This window comes from Leptodactylus fuscus, chromosome 1 (assembly GCF_031893055.1).
Source record: "Leptodactylus fuscus isolate aLepFus1 chromosome 1, aLepFus1.hap2, whole genome shotgun sequence".
NCBI lineage: Eukaryota > Metazoa > Chordata > Amphibia > Anura > Leptodactylidae > Leptodactylus > Leptodactylus fuscus.
In genome coordinates, this window is record NC_134265.1 from 968524 (window position 1) to 992959 (window position 24436).

The following is a 24436-nucleotide window of genomic DNA, read 5'->3' on the forward strand; positions in this document are numbered from 1 at the left end:
GTGCCGAGTGCTTCCATTCATTTCAATGGAAGCGTGCCATTGAAATGAATAGAAGCGGCTGGCACATGGGGGGTTAAGCGGCCGCCGGCAAAGTCCTTCTTCACAGCACAGCCAATCGCGCTGTGCTGTGAGAGCCGGGAGGAACGCTCGCAGTACTCGGCCATAGACGAGCATTATCAGGGAGGGAGGGGGCGTTCCCCCCGCCTCTCACAGCACAGCGGAGCCCCGTGTTTCCCCGATACACCCCGAAAGTAAGACAGTGTCTTACATTCTTTTTACCCCGAAAGTCCCGCTATGTCTTACTTTCGGGGTATGTCTTACATTAGCCGACCTCCCTAAAACCCCCGCTACGTCTTACTATCGGGGAAACACGGTATGCCCTTCACATAGACGACCGCTCTGTGCCAATGTGACGCCATCTTGTTTCCTGTTTGGGCCTATTTCTACCCCTGAGGCCTCTACTTGTTCCAGTCTCCGGCTCCTCAGAAGACATTTCCCAGACTCTTCTTCTCTCCTCTGAATTATCACCTTGTGATCCGCACTCCGCGCCGCTCCAGAGACTTCACTATTCCTGACCACGCCTGGCATATTCCATGTGACTACCGGACTCCAGCCGCGTATACCAGTACGGTACCAGCCGCCTATGCCAGTACGGTACCAGCCGCGTATACCAGTACGGTACCAGCCGCCTATGCCAGTACGGTACCAGCCGCGTATACCAGTACGGTACCAGCCGCCTATGCCAGTACGGTGCCAGCCGCGTATACCAGTACGGTACCAGCCGCGTATACCAGTACGGTACCAGCCGCCTATGCCAGTACGGTACCAGCCGCCTATACCAGTACGGTACCAGCCGCCTATGCCAGTACGGTACCAGCCGCGTATGCCAGTACGATACCAGCCGCCTATGCCAGTACGGTACCAGCCGCCTATACCAGTACGGTACCAGCCGCCTATACCAGTACGGTACCAGCCGCCTATACCAGTACGGTACCAGCCGCGTATACCAGTACGGTACCAGCCGCGTATACCAGTACGGTACCAGCCGCCTATACCAGTACGGTACCAGCCGCCTATACCAGTACGGTACCAGCCGCGTATACCAGTACGGTACCAGCCGCCTCTACCAGTACGGTACCAGCCGCCTATACCAGTACGCTACCAGCCTTGTAGTACGGTACCAGCCGCCTATACCAGTACGGTACCAGCCGCCTATACCAGTACGGTACCAGCCGCGTATACCAGTACGGTACCAGCCGCCTATACCAGTACGGTACCAGCCGCCTATACCAGTACGGTACCAGCCGCCTATACCAGTACGGTACCAGCCGCCTATACCAGTACGGTGCCAGCCGCCTATGCCAGTACGGTACCAGCCGCCTATACCAGTACGGTACCAGCCGCCTATGCCAGTACGGTACCAGCCGCCTATACCAGTACGGTACCAGCCGCCTATGCCAGTACGGTACCAGCCGCCTATGCCAGTACGGTACCAGCCGCGTATACCAGTACGGTACCAGCCGCCTATACCAGTACGGTACCAGCCGCGTATACCAGTACGGTACCAGCCGCCTATACCAGCACGGTACCAGCCGCGTATACCAGCACGGTACCAGCCGCCTATACCAGTACGGTACCAGCCGCGTATACCAGTACGGTACCAGCCGCGTATACCAGTACGGTACCAGCCGCGTATACCAGTACGGTACCAGCCGCCTATGCCAGTACGGTACCAGCCGCCTATGCCAGTACGGTACCAGCCGCCTATGCCAGTACGGTACCAGCCGCCTATACCAGTACGGTACCAGCCGCGTATACCAGTACGGTACCAGCCGCGTATACCAGTACGGTACCAGCCGCCTATACCAGTACGGTACCAGCCGCCTATACCAGTACGGTACCAGCCGCCTATACCAGTACGCTACCAGCCTTGTAGTACGGTACCAGCCGCCTATACCAGTACGGTACCAGCCGCCTATACCAGTACGGTACCAGCCGCGTATACCAGTACGGTACCAGCCGCCTATACCAGTACGGTACCAGCCGCCTATACCAGTACGGTACCAGCCGCCTATGCCAGTACGGTACCAGCCGCCTATGCCAGTACGGTGCCAGCCGCCTATGCCAGTACGGTACCAGCCGCCTATACCAGTACGGTACCAGCCGCCTATGCCAGTACGGTACCAGCCGCCTATACCAGTACGGTACCAGCCGCGTATACCAGTACGGTACCAGCCGCCTATACCAGCACGGTACCAGCCGCGTATACCAGTACGGTACCAGCCGCCTATACCAGTACGGTACCAGCCGCCTATACCAGTACGGTACCAGCCGCGTATACCAGTACGGTACCAGCCGCGTATACCAGTACGGTACCAGCCGCGTATACCAGTACGGTACCAGCCGCCTATACCAGTACGGTACCAGCCGCCTATACCAGTACGGTACCAGCCGCGTATACCAGTACGGTACCAGCCGCGTATACCAGTACGGTACCAGCCGCGTATACCAGTACGGTACCAGCCGCCTATACCAGTACGGTACCAGCCGCCTATACCAGTACGGTACCAGCCGCCTATACCAGTACGGTACGAGCCGCGTATTCCAGTACGGTACCAGCCGCGTATACCAGTACGGTACCAGCCGCGTATACCAGTACGGTACCAGCCGCCTATGCCAGTACGGTACCAGCCGCGTATACCAGTACGGTACGAGCCGCGTATTCCAGTACGGTACCAGCCGCCTATACCAGTACGGTACCAGCCGCGTATACCAGTACGGTACGAGCCGCGTATTCCAGTACGGTACCAGCCGCGTATACCAGTACGGTACCAGCCGCGTATACCAGTACGGTACCAGCCGCCTATGCCAGTACGGTACCAGCCGCGTATACCAGTACGGTACGAGCCGCGTATTCCAGTACGGTACCAGCCGCGTATACCAGTACGGTACCAGCCGCCTATGCCAGTACGGTACCAGCCGCCTATGCCAGTACGGTACCAGCCGCCTATGCCAGTACGGTACCAGCCGCGTATACCAGTACACTACCAGCCTTGTAGTACGGTACCAGCAGCGTATACCAGTACGGTACCAGCCGCCTATACCAGTACGGTACCAGCCTTGTAGTATGGTACCAGCCGCCTATACCAGTACGGTACCAGCCGCCTATACCAGTACGGTACCAGCCGCCTATACCAGTACGGTACCAGCCGCCTATACCAGTACGGTACCAGCCGCTTATACCAGTACGGTACCAGCCGCGTATACCAGTACGGTACGAGCCGCGTATTCCAGTACGGTACCAGCCGCCTATACCAGTACGGTACCAGCCGCGTATACCAGTACGGTACCAGCCGCCTATACCAGTACGGTACCAGCCGCCTATACCAGTACGGTACCAGCCGCCTATACCAGTACGGTGCCAGCCGCGTATACCAGTACGGTACCAGCCGCGTATACCAGTACGGTACCAGCCGCCTATACCAGTACGGTACCAGCCGCCTATACCAGTACGGTACCAGCCGCGTATACCAGTACGGTACGAGCCGCGTATTCCAGTACGGTACCAGCCGCCTATACCAGTACGGTACCAGCCGCGTATACCAGTACGGTACGAGCCGCGTATACCAGTACGGTGCCAGCCGCCTATACCAGTACGGTACCAGCAGCGTATACCAGTATGGTACGAGCCGCGTATTCCAGTACGGTACCAGCCGCCTATACCAGCACGGTACCAGCCGCGTATACCAGCACGGTACCAGCCGCGTATACCAGCACGGTACCAGCCGCGTATACCAGCACGGTACCAGCCGCGTATACCAGCACGGTACCAGCCGCGTATACCAGCACGGTATCAGCCGCGTATACCAGCACGGTACCAGCCGCCTATACCAGCACGGTACCAGCCGCCTATGCCAGCACGGTGCCAGCCGCCTATGCCAGCACGGTACCAGCCGCGTATACCAGTACGGTACCAGCCGCGTATACCAGTACGGTACCAGCCGCCTATACCAGTACGGTACCAGCCGCCTATACCAGTACGGTACCAGCCGCCTATGCCAGTACGCTACCAGCCGCCTATACCAGTACGGTACCAGCCGCCTCTACCAGTACGGTGCCAGCCGCCTATGCCAGTACGCTACCAGCCGCCTATGCCAGTACGGTATCAGCCGCGTATACCAGTACGGTGCCAGCCGCCTATACCAGTACGGTACCAGCCGCCTATACCAGTACGGTACCAGCCGCCTATACCAGTACGGTACCAGCCGCCTATACCAGTACGGTACCAGCCGCCTATACCAGTACGGTACCAGCCGCCTATGCCAGTACGCTACCAGCCGCCTATGCCAGTACGGTATCAGCCGCGTATACCAGTATGGTACCAGCCGCCTATACCAGTACGGTACCAGCCGCCTATGCCAGTACGGTACCAGCCGCCTATACCAGTACGGTACCAGCCGCGTATACCAGTACGGTACGAGCCGCGTATACCAGTACGGTACCAGCCGCCTATACCAGTACGGTACCAGCCGCCTATACCAGTACGGTACCAGCCGCCTATGCCAGTACGGTACCAGCCGCGTATACCAGTACGGTACCAGCCGCCTATACCAGTACGGTACCAGCCTTGTAGTACGGTACCAGCCGCCTATACCAGTACGGTACCAGCCGCCTATACCAGTACGGTACCAGCCGCCTATACCAGTACGGTACCAGCCGCCTATACCAGTACGGTACCAGCCGCCTATGCCAGTACGCTACCAGCCTTGTAGTACGGTACCAGCCGCCTATACCAGTACGGTACCAGCCGCTTATACCAGTACGGTACCAGCCGCTTATACCAGTACGGTACCAGCCGCGTATGCCAGTACGGTACCAGCCGCCTATACCAGTACGGTACCAGCCGCCTATGCCAGTACGGTACCAGCCGCGTATACCAGTACGGTACCAGCCGCGTATACCAGTACGGTACCAGCCGCCTATGCCAGTACGGTACCAGCCGCCTATACCAGTACGGTACCAGCCGCCTATACCAGTACGGTACCAGCCGCCTATACCAGTACGGTATCAGCCGCGTATACCAGTACGGTACCAGCCGCCTATACCAGTACGGTACCAGCCGCCTATACCAGTACGGTATCAGCCGCGTATACCAGCACGGTACCAGCCGCCTATACCAGTACGGTACCAGCCGCCTATGCCAGTACGGTGCCAGCCGCGTATACCAGCACGGTACCAGCCGCGTATACCAGCACGGTACCAGCCGCGTATACCAGCACGGTACCAGCCGCGTATACCAGCACGGTATCAGCCGCCTATACCAGTACGGTACCAGCCGCGTATACCAGTACGGTACCAGCCGCCTATGCCAGTACGGTGCCAGCCGCCTATACCAGTACGGTACCAGCCGCCTATACCAGTACGGTACCAGCCGCCTATACCAGTACGGTACCAGCCGCGTATACCAGTACGGTACCAGCCGCCTATACCAGTACGGTACCAGCCGCCTATACCAGTACGGTACCAGCCGCGTATACCAGTACGGTACCAGCCGCCTATACCAGTACGGTACCAGCCGCCTATACCAGTACGGTACCAGCCGCCTATGCCAGTATGGTACCAGCACCTATGCCAGTACGGTACCAGCCGCCTATGTCAGTACGCTACCAGCCGCCTATGCCAGTACGGTATCAGCCGCGTATACCAGTACGGTACCAGCCGCCTATACCAGTACGGTACCAGCCGCCTATACCAGTACGGTATCAGCCGCGTATACCAGCACGGTACCAGCCGCCTATACCAGTACGGTGCCAGCCGCCTATACCAGCACGGTACCAGCCGCGTATACCAGCACGGTACCAGCCGCGTATACCAGCACGGTACCAGCCGCGTATACCAGTACGGTACCAGCCGCGTATACCAGTACGGTACCAGCCGCGTATACCAGCACGGTACCAGCCGCGTATACCAGCACGGTACCAGCCGCCTATACCAGTACGGTACCAGCCGCCTATGCCAGTACGGTACTAGCCGCCTATACCAGTACGGTATCAGCCGCGTATACCAGTACACTACCAGCCTTGTAGTACGGTACCAGCCGCCTATACCAGTACGGTACCAGCCGCCTATGCCAGTACACTACCAGCCGCGTATACCAGTACGGTACCAGCCGCGTATACCAGTACGGTACCAGCCTTGTAGTACGGTACCAGCCGCAGTGGATTGTTACAGGACACTGGTGAACAAACTGCATCATAAAGACCAAGGAACTCATCAGACAGCTCAGAGATAAGGTTGTGCAGAAGTGTAAAGCAGGGTCAGGGTATAAGAACATCTCCTGAGGAGCCCGGTACAATCCATCATCCAAACCTGGAGAAAGTGTCCTACAAGACATGGCCGCCCACCTAAGGAGAGCGCTGAGCAGGAGACGCCAAGAGCCCCCTGGTCAGTGCGGAGGAGCCGCCGAAACCCTCAGGTACAGAAGAATCTGTCCACAGGACACCTAGAGGTCACTGCGCACCCCACATATCATGTATGGGGGATATATAATACAGTATGAGGAGTATACAGGGGGGTGAAGACTTTTACAAGGAGGGGGGTGGGTACGGCAGAATTTATACCTGTCCCAGGATTGAGCGAAGACGAATCATCAGAGTCAGAGGGCGGAGCTAAAAGGAACAAAAATGGGGTAATATCAGGAAATATTACCGAGAACCGTCTCCTGGATTATATACCATCCGCTAGACCGTCTCCTGGATTATATACCGTCCACTAGACCGTCTCCTGGATTATATACCGTCCACTAGACCGTCTCCTGGATTATATACCGTCCACTAGGCCGTCTCCTGGATTATATACCGTCCACTAGACCGTCTCCTGGATTATATACCGTCCACTAGACCGTCTCCTGGATTATATACCGTCCACTAGACCGTCTCCTGGATTATATACCGTCCACTAGACCGTCTCCTGGATTATATACCATCCGCTAGACCGTCTCCTGGATTATATACCGTCCACTAGACCGTCTCCTGGATTATATACCGTCCGCTAGACCGTCTCCTGGATTATATACCGTCCACTAGACCGTCTCCTGGATTATATACCGTCCACTAGACCGTCTCCTGGATTATATACTGTACCCTAGACCATCTCCTGGATTACATACCGTCCACTAGATTATATACCGTCCACTAGACCGTCTCCTGGAATATATACCGTCCACTAGACCGTCTCCTGGATTACATACCATCCGCTAGACCGTCTCCTGGATTATATACCGTCCACTAGACCGTCTCCTGGATTATATACTGTACCCTAGATTATATACCGTCCACTAGACCGTCTCCTGGATTACATACCATCCGCTAGACCGTCTCCTGGATTATATACCGTCCACTAGACCGTCTCCTGGAATATATACCGTCCACTAGACCGTCTCCTGGATTATATACTGTACCCTAGATTATATACCGTCCACTAGACCGTCTCCTGGATTACATACCGTCCACTAGACCGTCTCCTGGAATATATACCGTCCACTAGACCGTCTCCTGGATTACATACCATCCGCTAGACCGTCTCCTGGATTATATACCGTCCACTAGACCGTCTCCTGGATTATATACTGTACCCTAGACCGTCTCCTGGATTACATACCGTCCACTAGATTATATACCGTCCACTAGACCGTCTCCTGGATTACATACCGTCCACTAGACCGTCTCCTGGATTACATACCGTCCACTAGACCGTCTCCTGGATTACATACCGTCCACTAGACCGTCTCCTGGATTATATACCGTCCGCTAGACCGTCTCCTGGATTACATACCGTCCACTAGATTATATACCGTCCACTAGACCGTCTCCTGGATTATATACTGTACCCTAGACCATCTCCTGGATTACATACCGTCCACTAGATTATATACCGTCCACTAGACCGTCTCCTGGAATATATACCGTCCACTAGACCGTCTCCTGGATTATATACTGTACCCTAGACCATCTCCTGGATTACATACCGTCCACTAGATTATATACCGTCCACTAGACCGTCTCCTGGAATATATACCGTCCACTAGACCGTCTCCTGGAATATATACCGTCCACTAGACCGTCTCCTGGATTACATACCATCCGCTAGACCGTCTCCTGGATTATATACCGTCCACTAGACCGTCTCCTGGATTATATACTGTACCCTAGATTATATACCGTCCACTAGACCGTCTCCTGGATTACATACCGTCCACTAGACCGTCTCCTGGAATATATACCGTCCACTAGACCGTCTCCTGGATTATATACTGTACCCTAGATTATATACCGTCCACTAGACCGTCTCCTGGATTACATACCGTCCACTAGACCGTCTCCTGGAATATATACCGTCCACTAGACCGTCTCCTGGATTACATACCATCCGCTAGACCGTCTCCTGGATTATATACCGTCCACTAGACCGTCTCCTGGATTATATACTGTACCCTAGACCGTCTCCTGGATTACATACCGTCCACTAGATTATATACCGTCCACTAGACCGTCTCCTGGATTACATACCGTCCACTAGACCGTCTCCTGGATTACATACCGTCCACTAGACCGTCTCCTGGATTACATACCGTCCACTAGACCGTCTCCTGGATTACATACCGTCCGCTAGACCGTCTCCTGGATTACATACCATCCGCTAGACCGTCTCCTGGATTATATACCGTCCACTAGACCGTCTCCTGGATTACATACCATCCGCTAGACCGTCTCCTGTAATATATACCGTCCACTAGACCGTCTCCTGGATTATATACCGTCCACTAGACCGTCTCCTGGATTACATACCGTCCACTAGACCGTCTCCTGGATTACATACCGTCCACTAGACCGTCTCCTGGATTACATACCTTCCACTAGACCGTCTCCTGGATTACATACCGTCCACTAGACCGTCTCCTGGATTATATACCGTCCACTAGACCGTCTCCTGGATTACATACCGTCCACTAGTTTATATACCGTCCACTAGACCGTCTCCTGGATTACATACCGTCCACTAGACCGTCTCCTGGATTATATACCGTCCACTAGACTGTCTCCTGGATTACATACCGTCCACTAGACCATCTCCTGGAATATATACCGTCCGCTAGACCGTCTCCTGGATTATATACCGTCTGCTAGACCGTCTCCTGGAATATATACCGTCCACTAGACCGTCTCCTGGATTATATACCATCCACTAGACCATTTCCTGGATTATATACTGTACTCTAGACCGTCTCCTGGATTACATACCGTCCACTAGATTATATACCGTCCACTAGACCGTCTCCTGGATTATATACTGTTCTCTAGACCGTCTCCTGGAATATATACCGTCCACTAGATTATATACCGTCCACTAGACCGTCTCCTGGATTATATACCGTACACTAGACCGTCTCCCGGATTACACACCGTCCACTAGACCGTCTTCCGGATTATATACCGTCCACTAGACCTTCTCCTGGATTATATACCATCTCCTGGATTACACACCGTCCACTAGACCGTCTCCTGGATTATATACCGTCCACTAGACCGTCTCCTGGATTATATACCGTCCACTAGACCGTTTCCTGGATTACATACCGTCCACTAGACCGTCTTCCGGATTATATACCGTCCACTAGACCGTTTCCTGGATTACATACCGTCCACTAGACCGTCTTCCGGATTATATACCGTCCACTAGACCGTTTCCTGGATTACATACCGTCCACTAGACCGTCTTCCGGATTACATACCGTCCACTAGACCTTCTCCTGGATTACACACCGTCCACTAGACCTTCTCCTGGATTACACACCGTCCACTAGACCGTCTCCTGGATTATATACCGTACACTAGACCGTCTCCTGGATTATATACCGTACACTAGACCGTCTCCTGGATTATATACTGTACACTAGACCGTCTCCTGGATTACATACCGTCCGCTAGACCGTCTCCTGGATTACATACCGTCCGCTAGACCGTCTCCTGGATTATATACCGTCCACTAGACCGTCTCCTGGATTACACACCGTCCACTAGACCTTCTCCTGGATTACACACCGTCCACTAGACCGTCTCCTGGATTATATACCGTACACTAGACCGTCTCCTGGATTATATACCGTACACTAGACCGTCTCCTGGATTATATACTGTACACTAGACCGTCTCCTGGATTACATACCGTCCGCTAGACCGTCTCCTGGATTACATACCGTCCGCTAGACCGTCTCCTGGATTATACACTGTCCACTAGACCGTCTCCTGGATTATACACTGTCCACTGGACCGTCTCCTGGATTACATACCGTCCACTAGACCGTCTCCTGGATTATATACCGTCCACTAGACCGTCTCCTGGATTATATACTGTACCCTAGTCCGTCTCCTGGATTATATACCGTCCACTAGACCGTCTCCTGGATTACATACCGTCCACTAGACCGTCTCCTGGATTATATACCGTCCACTAGACCGTCTCCTGGATTACATACCGTCCACTAGACCATCTCCTGGATTACACACCGTCCACTAGACCGTCTCCTGGATTATATACCGTCCACTAGACCGTCTCCTGGATTATATACCGTCCACTAGACCGTCTCCTGGATTATATACCGTCCACTAGACCGTCTCCTGGATTATACAGATGAGTTGTGGAGATTACATGACCTCACCTTCTCCGGCCGCCTTCCTTCCCAACACCGGGGCCTTGAAGCTGGATAAGACGTTGCGGCCGTTCAGTTTCTGGGGGTCTCTGAAGTTCTCCTGCAGGAGCTGGTCATGGTCATGGTGCAGAGTGTCCTCCAGAAGATCCAGCTAGAAGAGAGCGCAGGGTTAGGGGGGCACTCCGCACCATCTTGGATTACACGTTTCAGGATTCAATGATTTGTTTGTTTCTTACCTTTGGCAGACATTGGGGCGAGAGGATTTGGGGTGTTCAGGCTGCCGACGCTCTGACATCTAGTAATGGTATATACTATAGGGGGCGCTGTATACGCTATGGATAGGGGGCGCTGTATACGCTATGGATAGGGGGCGCTGTATACGCTATGGATAGGGGGCGCTGTATACGCTATGGATAGGGGGCGCTGTATACGCTATGGATAGGGGGCGCTGTATACGCTATGGATAGGGGGCGCTGTATACGCTATGGATAGGGGGCGCTGTATACGCTATGGATAGGGGGCGCTGTATACGCTATGGATAGGGGGCGCTGTATACGCTATGGATAGGGGGCGCTGTATACGCTATGGATAGGGGGCGCTGTATACGCTATGGATAGGGGGCGCTGTATACGCTATGGATAGGGGGCGCTGTATACGCTATGGATAGGGGGCGCTAGATACACTATGGATAGGGGGCGCTGTATACGCTATGGATAGGGGGCGCTGTATACGCTATGGCCAGGGGGCGCTGTATACGCTATGGATAGGGGGCGCTGTATACGCTATGGCCAGGGGGCGCTGTATACGCTATGGATAGGGGGCGCTGTATACGCTATGGATAGGGGGCGCTGTATACGCTATGGATAGGGGGCGCTGTATACGCTATGGCCAGGGGGCGCTGTATACGCTATGGATAGGGGGCGCTGTATACGCTATGGATAGGGGGCGCTGTATACGCTATGGATAGGGGGCGCTGTATACGCTATGGATAGGGGGCGCTGTATACGCTATGGATAGGGGGCGCTAGATACACTATGGATAGGGGGCGCTGTATACGCTATGGATAGGGGGCGCTGTATACGCTATGGATAGGGGGCGCTGTATACGCTATGGATAGGGGGCGCTGTATACGCTATGGATAGGGGGCGCTGTATACGCTATGGATAGGGGGCGCTGTATACGCTATGGATAGGGGGCGCTGTATACGCTATGGATAGGGGGCGCTGTATACGCTATGGATAGGGGGCGCTGTATACGCTATGGATAGGGGGCGCTGTATACGCTATGGATAGGGGGCGCTGTATACGCTATGGATAGGGGGCGCTAGATACGCTATGGATAGGGGGCGCTGTATACGCTATGGATAGGGGGCGCTGTATACGCTATGGATAGGGGGCGCTGTATACGCTATGGCCAGGGGGCGCTAGATACGCTATGGCCAGGGGGCGCTGTATACGCTATGGATAGGGGGCGCTGTATACGCTATGGATAGGGGGCGCTGTATACGCTATGGATAGGGGGCGCTGTATACGCTATGGATAGGGGGCGCTGTATACGCTATGGATAGGGGGCGCTGTATACGCTATGGATAGGGGGCGCTGTATACGCTATGGATAGGGGGCGCTGTATACACTATGGATAGGGGGCGCTGTATACGCTGTGGCCAGGGGGCGCTGTATACACTATGGATAGGGGGCGCTGTATACGCTATGGATAGGGGGCGCTGTATACACTATGGATAGGGGGCGCTGTATACGCTATGGATAGGGGGCGCTGTATACGCTATGGATAGGGGGCGCTGTATACGCTATGGATAGGGGGCGCTGTATACGCTATGGCCAGGGGGCGCTGTATACGCTATGGCCAGGGGGCGCTGTATACGCTATGGATAGGGGGCGCTGTATACGCTATGGATAGGGGGCGCTGTATACGCTATGGATAGGGGGCGCTGTATACGCTATGGCCAGGGGGCGCTGTATACACTATGGATAGGGGGCGCTGTATACGCTATGGCCAGGGGGCGCTGTATACACTATGGATAGGGGGCGCTGTATACGCTATGGCCAGGGGGCGCTGTATACGCTATGGATAGGGGGCGCTAGATACGCTATGGATAGGGGGCGCTAGATACGCTATGGATAGGGGGCGCTGTATACGCTATGACTACTAGTCCTCCCGTATACTCCATACACTAGTCCTCCCGTATACTCCATACACTAGTCCTCCCGTATACTCCATACACTAGTCCTCCCGTATACCCCATACACTAGTCCTCCCGTATACCCCGTACACTAGTCCTCCCGTATACCCCGTACACTAGTCCTCCCGTATACCCCGTACACTAGTCCTCCCGTATACCCCGTACACTAGTCCTCCCGTATACCCCATACACTAGTCCTCCCGTATACTCCATACACTAGTCCTCCCGTATACTCCATACACTAGTCCTCCCGTATACTCCATACACCAGTCCTCCCGTATACTCCGTACACCAGTCCTCCCGTATACTCCATACACTAGTCCTCCCGTATACTCCATACACTAGTCCTCCCGTATACCCCATACACTAGTCCTCCCGTATACTCCATACACTAGTCCTCCCGTATACTCCATACACTAGTCCTCCCGTATACTCCATACACTAGTCCTCCCGTATACTCCATACACTAGTCCTCCCGTATACCCCATACACTAGTCCTCCCGTATACTCCATACACTAGTCCTCCCGTATACTCCATACACTAGTCCTCCCGTATACCCCATACACTAGTCCTCCCGTATACTCCATACACTAGTCCTCCCGTATACTCCATACACTAGTCCTCCCGTATACTCCATACACTAGTCCTCCCGTATACTCCATACACTAGTCCTCCCGTATACTCCGTACACCAGTCCTCCCGTATACTCCATACACTAGTCCTCCCGTATACTCCATACACTAGTCCTCCCGTATACTCCATACACTAGTCCTCCCGTATACTCCATACACTAGTCCTCCCGTATACTCCATACACTAGTCCTCCCGTATACTCCATACACTAGTCCTCCCGTATACTCCATACACTAGTCCTCCCGTATACTCCGTACACTAGTCCTCCCGTATACCCCATACACTAGTCCTCCCGTATACTCCATACACTAGTCCTCCCGTATACTCCATACACTAGTCCTCCCGTATACCCCGTACACTAGTCCTCCCGTATACTCCATACACTAGTCCTCCCGTATACTCCATACACTAGTCCTCCCGTATACTCCATACACTAGTCCTCCCGTATACTCCATACACTAGTCCTCCCGTATACTCCATACACTAGTCCTCCCGTATACTCCATACACCAGTCCTCCCGTATACTCCATACACTAGTCCTCCCGTATACCCCATACACTAGTCCTCCCGTATACTCCATACACTAGTCCTCCCGTATACCCCATACACTAGTCCTCCCGTATACTCCATACACCAGTCCTCCCGTATACTCCATACACTAGTCCTCCCGTATACCCCATACACTAGTCCTCCCGTATACTCCATACACTAGTCCTCCCGTATACTCCATACACTAGTCCTCCCGTATACTCCATACACTAGTCCTCCCGTATACTCCATACACCAGTCCTCCCGTATACCCCATACACTAGTCCTCCCGTATACTCCATACACTAGTCCTCCCGTATACTCCATACACTAGTCCTCCCGTATACTCCATACACTAGTCCTCCCGTATACTCCATACACTAGTCCTCCCGTATACTCCATACACTAGTCCTCCCGTATACTCCATACACTAGTCCTCCCGTATACTCCATACACTAGTCCTCCCGTATACTCCATACACTAGTCCTCCCGTATACCCCATACACTAGTCCTCCCGTATACTCCATACACTAGTCCTCCCGTATACTCCATACACTAGTCCTCCCGTATACCCCATACACTAGTCCTCCCGTATACTCCATACACTAGTCCTCCCGTATACTCCATACACTAGTCCTCCCGTATACCCCATACACTAGTCCTCCCGTATACTCCATACACTAGTCCTCCCGTATACTCCATACACTAGTCCTCCCGTATACCCCATACACTAGTCCTCCCGTATACTCCATACACTAGTCCTCCCGTATACTCCATACACTAGTCCTCCCGTATACTCCATACACTAGTCCTCCCGTATACCCCATACACTAGTCCTCCCGTATACTCCATACACTAGTCCTCCCGTATACTCCATACACTAGTCCTCCCGTATACCCCATACACTAGTCCTCCCGTATACTCCATACACTAGTCCTCCCGTATACTCCATACACTAGTCCTCCCGTATACTCCATACACTAGTCCTCCCGTATACTCCATACATCACACCCTGTTCCTCCTTAGAGATTTCCTTATACAGTTTGGAGACGTCTTGGCTCTGGTTCGGACACTGTGGCCTTGTAGGGAGACTCTGCGCAGGTACCTGACTGTTTGCACCCCGGCAGACTTCCACATATGGACATGAAGTCTCCGCATTACTCGGGGGTCACATCAGCCTTGTATGTGGAATCTGCTCCGGCTCCAGCACTCGCAACATCTGGAGAGTTTCCTTTAAAGGATGTGTCTGTACAGCGCCCAAAGCTGCAGATTGTTGTATAGAGAGCGCCATCAGCTGGCCAAAGCCGGAGTCACCGCGAGGAAGGGGTTAACAGCACTCATTCTATAGACTGCCATTATACAGACATGGAGGAGAACGGGACAAAGATCTGCGTGTGATACACATCATACATCACATATCATACATGTGATACACATCATATACATACATGTGATACACATCATATACACACATGTGATACACCATCATACATCATATACACACATGTGATACACCATCATACATCATATACATACATGTGATACACATCATACATCATATACATACATGTGATACACCATCATACATCATATACACACATGTGATACACCATCATACATCATATACATATATGTGATACACCATCATACATCATATACATACATGTGATACACCATCATACATCATATACATACATGTGATACACATCATACATCATATACATACATGTGATACACCATCATATACATACATGTGATACACCATCATATACATACATGTGATACACATCATACATCATATACACACATGTGATACACATCATACATCATATACATACATGTGATACACATCATATACATACATGTGATACACATCATACATCATATACATACATGTGATACACCATCATATACATACATGTGACACATCATACATCATATACATACATGTGATACACCATCATATACATACATGTGATACACATCATACATCATATACATACATGTGATACACCATCATATACATACATGTGATACACATCATACATCATATACATACATGTGATACACCATCATACATCATATACATACATGTGATACACCATCATACATCATATACACACATGTGATACACCATCATACATCATATACATACATGTGATACACATCATACATCATATACATACATGTGATACACATCATACATCATATACACACATGTGATACACCATCATACATCATATACATACATGTGATACACCATCATACATCATATACACACATGTGATACACCATCATACATCATATACATACATGTGATACACATCATATACATACATGTGATACACATCATACATCATATACATACATGTGATACACATCATACATCATATACATACATGTGATACACCATCATATACATACATGTGATACACATCATACATCATATACATACATGTGATACACATCATATACATACATGTGATACACATCATACATCATATACATACATGTAATACACATCATATACATACATGTGATACACCATCATACATCATATATCATACACACGTGACACCATCATACATATAATATAGCATACACATACATGTAACACCATCATTCATCATACATGTGACACATCATAATTCATATGTTATACATCATATACCATATGTGACACCATCGCTCAACACATCTCATACATGTTACACCATCATACATCATACACATACATCTTGGCAGTTACTACTATAAGGCCCAGTCTCTTGGCGGTTACTACTATAAGGCCCAGTCTCTTGGCGGTTACTACTATAAGGTGCAGTCTCTTGGCGGTTACTACTATAAGGCACAGTCTCTTGGCGGTTACTACTATAAGGCCCAGTCTCTTGGCGGTTACTACTATAAGGCCCAGTCTCTTGGCGGTTACTACTATAAGGCGCAGTCTCTTGGCGGTTACTACTATAAGGCGCAGTCTCTTGGCGGTTACTACTATAAGGCGCAGTCTCTTGGCGGTTACTACTATAAGGCGCAGTCTCTTGGCAGTTACTACTATAAGGCGCAGTCTCTTGGCGGTTACTACTATAAGGCGCAGTCTCTTGGCGGTTACTACTATAAGGCGCAGTCTCTTGGCAGTTACTACTATAAGGCGCAGTCTCTTGGCGGTTACTACTATAAAGCGCAGTCTCTTGGCAGTTACTACTATAAGGCGCAGTCTCTTGGCTGTTACTACTATAAGGCGCAGTCTCATGGCGGTTACTACTATAAGGCGCAGTCTCTTGGCAGTTACTACTATAAGGCGCAGTCTCTTGGCAGTTACTACTATAAGGCGCAGTCTCTTGGCAGTTACTACTATAAGGCGCAGTCTCTTGGCAGTTACTACTATAAGGCGCAGTCTCTTGGCGGTTACTACTATAAGGCGCAGTCTCTTGGCAGTTACTACTATAAGGCCCAGTCTCTTGGCAGTTACTACTATAAGGTGCAGTCTCTTGGCAGTTACTACTATAAGGCGCAGTCTCTTGGCGGTTACTACTATAAGGCGCAGTCTCTTGGCGGTTACTACTATAAGGCGCAGTCTCTTGGCAGTTACTACTATAAGGCGCAGTCTCTTGGCGGTTACTACTATAAGGCCCAGTCTCTTGGCAGTTACTACTATAAGGCGCAGTCTCTTGGCAGTTACTACTATAAGGCGCAGTCTCTTGGCGGTTACTACTATAAGGCGCAGTCTCTTGGCAGTTACTACTATAAGGCGCAGTCTCTTGGCGGTTACTACTATAAGGCGCAGTCTCTTGGCGGTTACTACTATAAGGCGCAGTCTCTTGGCAGTTACTACTATAAGGCGCAGTCTCTTGGCGGTTACTACTATAAGGCGCAGTCTCTTGGCGGTTACTACTATAAGGCCCAGTCTCTTGGCAGTTACTACTATGAGGCCCAGTCTCTTGGCAGTTACTACTATAAGGCGCAGTCTCTTGGCAGTTACTACTATAAGGCCCAGTCTCTTGGCAGTTACTACTATAAGGCGCAGTCTCTTGGCGGTTACTACTATAAGACCCAGTCTCTTGGCGGTTACTACTATAAGGCGCAGTCTCTTGGCGGTTACTACTATAAGGCGCAGTCTCTTGGCGGTTACTACTATAAGGCGCAGTCTCTTGGCAGTTACTACTATAAGGCCCAGTCTCTTGGCAGTTACTACTATAAGGCGCAGTCTCTTGGCAGTTACTACTATAAGGCACAGTCTCTTGGCGGTTACTACTATAAGGCGCAGTCTCTTGGCTGTTACTACTATAAGGCCCAGTCTCTTGGCAGTTACTACTATAAGGCGCAGTCTCTTGGCGGTTACTACTATAAGGCGCAGTATCTTGGCGGTTACTACTATAAGGTGCAGTCTCTTGGCAGTTACTACTATAAGGCGCAGTCTCTTGGCGGTTACTACTATAAGGCGCAGTCTCTTGGCAGTTACTACTATGAGGCCCAGTCTCTTGGCAGTTACTACTATAAGGCGCAGTCTCTTGGCAGTTACTACTATAAGGCCCAGTCTCTTGGCAGTTACTACTATAAGGCGCAGTCTCTTGGCGGTTACTACTATAAGACCCAGTCTCTTGGCGGTTACTACTATAAGGCGCAGTCTCTTGGCAGTTACTACTATAAGGCGCAGTCTCTTGGCGGTTACTACTATAAGGCGCAGTCTCTTGGCGGTTACTACTATAAGGCGCAGTCTCTTGGCGGTTACTACTATAAGGCGCAGTCTCTTGGCGGTTACTACTATAAGGTGCAGTCTCTTGGCAGTTACTACTATAAGGCGCAGTCTCTTGGCGGTTACTACTATAAGGCGCAGTATCTTGGCGGTTACTACTATAAGGTGCAGTCTCTTGGCAGTTACTACTATAAGGCGCAGTCTCTTGGCGGTTACTACTATAAGGCACAGTCTCATGGCGGTTACTACTATAAGGTGCAGTCTCTTGGCAGTTACTACTATAAGGCGCAGTCTCTTGGCGGTTACTACTATAAGGTGCAGTCTCTTGGCAGTTACTACTATAAGGCGCAGTCTCTTGGCGGTTACTACTATAAGGCGCAGTCTCTTGGCTGTTACTACTATAAGGCGCAGTCTCTTGGCAGTTACTACTATAAGGCGCAGTCTCTTGGCAGTTACTACTATAAGGCGCAGTCTCATGGCGGTTACTACTATAAGGTGCAGTCTCTTGGCAGTTACTACTATAAGGCCCAGTCTCTTGGCTGTTACTACTATAAGGCCCAGTCTCTTGGCTGTTACTACTATAAGGTGCAGTCTCTTGGCGGTTACTACTATAAGGCACAGTCTCTTGGCGGTTACTACTATAAGGCGCAGTCTCTTGGCGGTTACTACTATAAGGCGCAGTCTCTTGGCTGTTACTACTATAAGGCCCAGTCTCTTGGCTGTTACTACTATAAGGTGCAGTCTCTTGGCGGTTACTACTATAAGGCACAGTCTCTTGGCGGTTACTACTATAAGGCGCAGTCTCTTGGCTGTTACTACTATAAGGTGCAGTCTCTTGGCGGTTACTACTATAAGGCGCAGTCTCTTGGCGGTTACTACTATAAGGCGCAGTCTCTTGGCGGTTACTACTATAAGTCACAGTCTCTTGGCGGTTACTACTATAAGGTGCAGTCTCTTGGCGGTTACTACTATAAGGCGCAGTCTCTTGGCGGTTACTACTATAAGGCCCAGTCTCTTGGCAGTTACTACTATAAGGCCCAGTCTCTTGGCTGTTACTACTATAAGGCCCAGTCTCTTGGCTGTTACTACTATAAGGTGCAGTCTCTTGGCGGTTACTACTATAAGGCACAGTCTCTTGGCGGTTACTACTATAAGGCGCAGTCTCTTGGCTGTTACTACTATAAGGCCCAGTCTCTTGGCAGTTACTACTATAAGGCGCAGTCTCTTGGCGGTTACTACTATAAGGCGCAGTCTCTTGGCGGTTACTACTATAAGGCACAGTCTCTTGGCGGTTACTACTATAAGGCCCAGTCTCTTGGCAGTTACTACTATAAGGCGCAGTCTCTTGGCAGTTACTACTATAAGGCCCAGTCTCTTGGCAGTTACTACTATAAGGCGCAGTCTCTTGGCAGTTACTACTATAAGGCCCAGTCTCTTGGCGGTTACTACTATAAGGCGCAGTCTCTTGGCAGTTACTACTATAAGGCACAGTCTCTTGGCGGTTACTACTATAAGACCCAGTCTCTTGGCGGTTACTACTATAAGGCGCAGTCTCTTGGCAGTTACTACTATAAGGCGCAGTCTCTTGGCAGTTACTACTATAAGGCCCAGTCTCTTGGCAGTTACTACTATAAGGCGCAGTCTCTTGGCGGTTACTACTATAAGACCCAGTCTCTTGGCGGTTACTACTATAAGGCGCAGTCTCTTGGCAGTTACTACTATAAGGCGCAGTCTCTTGGCGGTTACTACTATAAGGCGCAGTCTCTTGGCGGTTACTACTATAAGGCGCAGTCTCTTGGCGGTTACTACTATAAGGCGCAGTCTCTTGGCGGTTACTACTATAAGGTGCAGTCTCTTGGCAGTTACTACTATAAGGCGCAGTCTCTTGGCGGTTACTACTATAAGGCGCAGTATCTTGGCGGTTACTACTATAAGGCGCAGTCTCTTGGCTGTTACTACTATAAGGTGCAGTCTCTTGGCGGTTACTACTATAAGGCACAGTCTCATGGCGGTTACTACTATAAGGTGCAGTCTCTTGGCAGTTACTACTATAAGGCGCAGTCTCTTGGCGGTTACTACTATAAGGCACAGTCTCATGGCGGTTACTACTATAAGGTGCAGTCTCTTGGCAGTTACTACTATAAGGCACAGTCTCTTGGCTGTTACTACTATAAGGTGCAGTCTCTTGGCGGTTACTACTATAAGGTGCAGTCTCTTGGCAGTTACTACTATAAGGCGCAGTCTCTTGGCGGTTACTACTATAAGGCGCAGTCTCTTGGCAGTTACTACTATAAGGCACAGTCTCTTGGCGGTTACTACTATAAGGTGCAGTCTCTTGGCGGTTACTACTATAAGGCGCAGTCTCTTGGCGGTTACTACTATAAGGCCCAGTCTCTTGGCAGTTACTACTATAAGGCCCAGTCTCTTGGCTGTTACTACTATAAGGCCCAGTCTCTTGGCTGTTACTACTATAAGGTGCAGTCTCTTGGCGGTTACTACTATAAGGCACAGTCTCTTGGCGGTTACTACTATAAGGCGCAGTCTCTTGGCTGTTACTACTATAAGGCCCAGTCTCTTGGCAGTTACTACTATAAGGCGCAGTCTCTTGGCGGTTACTACTATAAGGCGCAGTCTCTTGGCGGTTACTACTATAAGGCACAGTCTCTTGGCGGTTACTACTATAAGGCGCAGTCTCTTGGCAGTTACTACTATAAGGCGCAGTCTCTTGGCAGTTACTACTATAAGGCGCAGTCTCTTGGCGGTTACTACTATAAGGCGCAGTCTCTTGGCGGTTACTACTATAAGGCGCAGTCTCTTGGCGGTTACTACTATAAGGCGCAGTCTCTTGGCGGTTACTACTATAAGGCGCAGTCTCTTGGCGGTTACTACTATAAGGCGCAGTCTCTTGGCGGTTACTACTATAAGGCGCAGTCTCTTGGCGGTTACTACTATAAGGCGCAGTCTCTTGGCGGTTACTACTATAAGGCGCAGTCTCTTGGCGGTTACTACTATAAGGCGCAGTCTCTTGGCGGTTACTACTATAAGGTGCAGTCTCTTGGCGGTTACTACTATAAGGCACAGTCTCATGGCGGTTACTACTATAAGGTGCAGTCTCTTGGCAGTTACTACTATAAGGCACAGTCTCTTGGCTGTTACTACTATAAGGTGCAGTCTCTTGGCGGTTACTACTATAAGGCGCAGTCTCTTGGCAGTTACTACTATAAGGCACAGTCTCTTGGCTGTTACTACTATAAGGTGCAGTCTCTTGGCAGTTACTACTATAAGGCACAGTCTCTTGGCTGTTACTACTATAAGGTGCAGTCTCTTGGCAGTTACTACTATAAGGTGCAGTCTCTTGGCAGTTACTACTATAAGGCGCAGTCTCTTGGCAGTTACTACTATAAGGCACAGTCTCTTGGCAGTTACTACTATAAGGTGCAGTCTCTTGGCGGTTACTACTATAAGGCGCAGTCTCTTGGCTGTTACTACTATAAGGTGCAGTCTCTTGGCAGTTACTACTATAAGGCGCAGTCTCTTGGCTGTTACTACTATAAGGTGCAGTCTCTTGGCTGTTACTACTATAAGGTGCAGTCTCTTGGCAGTTACTACTATAAGGTGCAGTCTCTTGGCGGTTACTACTATAAGGTGCAGTCTCTTGGCTGTTACTACTATAAGGTGCAGTCTCTTGGCGGTTACTACTATAAGGCGCAGTCTCATGGCGGTTACTACAATGACTCATCATCCACATCATGTCTTGGTTACAGGTGAGTACTAGTTATGGATCTCAGGTTAGTATTATTACAGGTTACTCCTAGTCACGTGTTTGGGGTCCGGTTTCTTACCTGTGTCTCGGACAGTCGGATGGTCTGATTGAAGATGGTCCAGTTGACAGTTTGTAGGCATGGAGGAGTTGTCAGAGAACCGTTATAGCGGAAGTATCTGTCCAGCCTCTGCGGTAATAATCTACTGATGTCAAATCCAGGGATCTCTGTGATCTGTCCTGTGGCACAAATGTAAAGCAGGATCAGATCAATGGACTTACCTCATCTCCCCCGAACATGCTCACTACATACAGGGGCACCATGTGGAATACCAATATTATATATGCAGACTATCACATGGTGTCCAATCTGCTGCAATCAGTGGTGGGTGTCAGCAGAGTCATCTCTGTATATATATGTATACACTGTTCTGTAGTGTGCTGCCCCTAGTGGTAGGTGTCAGCAGAGTCATCTCTGTATAAATATATGTATACACTGTTCTGTAGTGCGCTGCCCCTAGTGGTAGTTGTCAGCAGAGTCATCTCTGTATATATATGTATACACTGTTCTGTAGTGCGCTGTCCCTAGTGGTAGGTGTCAGCAGAGTCATCTCTGTATATATATATATATATGTATACACTGTTCTGTAGTGTGCTGCCCCTAGTGGTGGGTGTCAGCAGAGTCATCTCTGTATATATATGTATACACTGTTCTGTAGTGTGCTGCCCCTAGTGGTGGGTGTCAGCAGAGTCATCTCTGTATAAATATATGTATACACTGTTCTGTAGTGCACTGCCCCTAGTGGTGGGTGTCAGCAGAGTCATCTCTGTATAAATATATGTATACACTGTTCTGTAGTGCGCTGCCCCTAATAGTGGGTGTCAGCAGAGTCATCTCTATATATATATGTATACACTGTTCAGTAGTGCGCTGCCCCTAGTGGTGGGTGTCAGCAGAGTAATCTCTGTATATATGTATACACTGTTCAGTAGTGTGCTGCCCCTAGTGGTAGGTGTCAGCAGAGTCATCTCTGTATATATATGTATACACTGTTCTGTAGTGCGCTGCCCCTAGTGGTGGGTGTCAGCAGAGTCATCTCTGTATATATATGTATACACTGTTCTGTAGTGCGCGGCCCCTAGTGGTGGGTGTCAGCAGAGTCATCTCTGTATATATATGTATACACTGTTCTGTAGTGCGCGGCCCCTAGTGGTGGGTGTCAGCAGAGTCATCCCTGTATATATATATTAAAGGATTATCTTATCTTATCTTATATGTATACACTGTTCTGTAGTGTGCTGCCCCTAGTGGTGGGTGTCAGCAGAGTATTCTCTGTATATATATGTATACACTGTTCTGTAGTGCGCTGCCCCTAGTGGTGGTATCAGCAGAGTCATCTCTGTATATATATGTATACACTGTTCTGTAGTGCGCTGCCCCTAGTGGTAGGTGTCAGCAGAGTCATCTCTGTATATATGTATACACTGTTCTGTAGTGCGCTGTCCCTAGTGGTAGGTGTCAGCAGTCATCTCTTTATATATATTATACATATGTATACACTGTTCTGTAGTGCGCTGCCCCTAGTGGTGAGTGTCAGCAGAGTCATCTCTGTATATATATATGTATACACTGTTCTGTAGTGCACTGTCCCTGGTGGTAGGTGTCAGCAGAGTCATCTCTGTATAAATAAGTATACACTGTTCTGTAGTGCGCTGCCCATAGTGGTAGGAGTCAGCAGAGTCATCTCTGTATATATATGTATACACTGTTCTGTAGTGCGCTGCCCCTAGTGGTGGGTGTCAGCAGAGTCATCTCTGTATATATATGTATACACTGTTCTGTAGTGCGCTGTCCCTAGTGGTGGGTGTCAGCAGAGTCATCTCTGTATATATATATGTATACACTGTTCTGTA

The 24436-nt window shown here is 50.4% G+C and overlaps 1 protein-coding gene across 1 annotated transcript in view; it reads right to left on the reverse strand.

Annotated features, from left to right (window-relative positions):
* Nucleotides 1–10703: 10703 nt before the first annotated feature.
* The window catches only part of LOC142190266 (carbonic anhydrase 9-like), a 67031-nt gene continuing 53298 nt past the window's right edge, over nucleotides 10704–24436 (reverse strand). The window contains exons 7-8 of the mRNA XM_075262285.1: nucleotides 22605–22762; nucleotides 10704–10859 (exon numbers count right to left, since the gene is read on the reverse strand). Of these exons, the coding sequence (XP_075118386.1) occupies nucleotides 10704–10859; nucleotides 22605–22762 (314 nt within the window). The remainder of the gene's footprint in view (nucleotides 10860–22604; nucleotides 22763–24436) is intronic.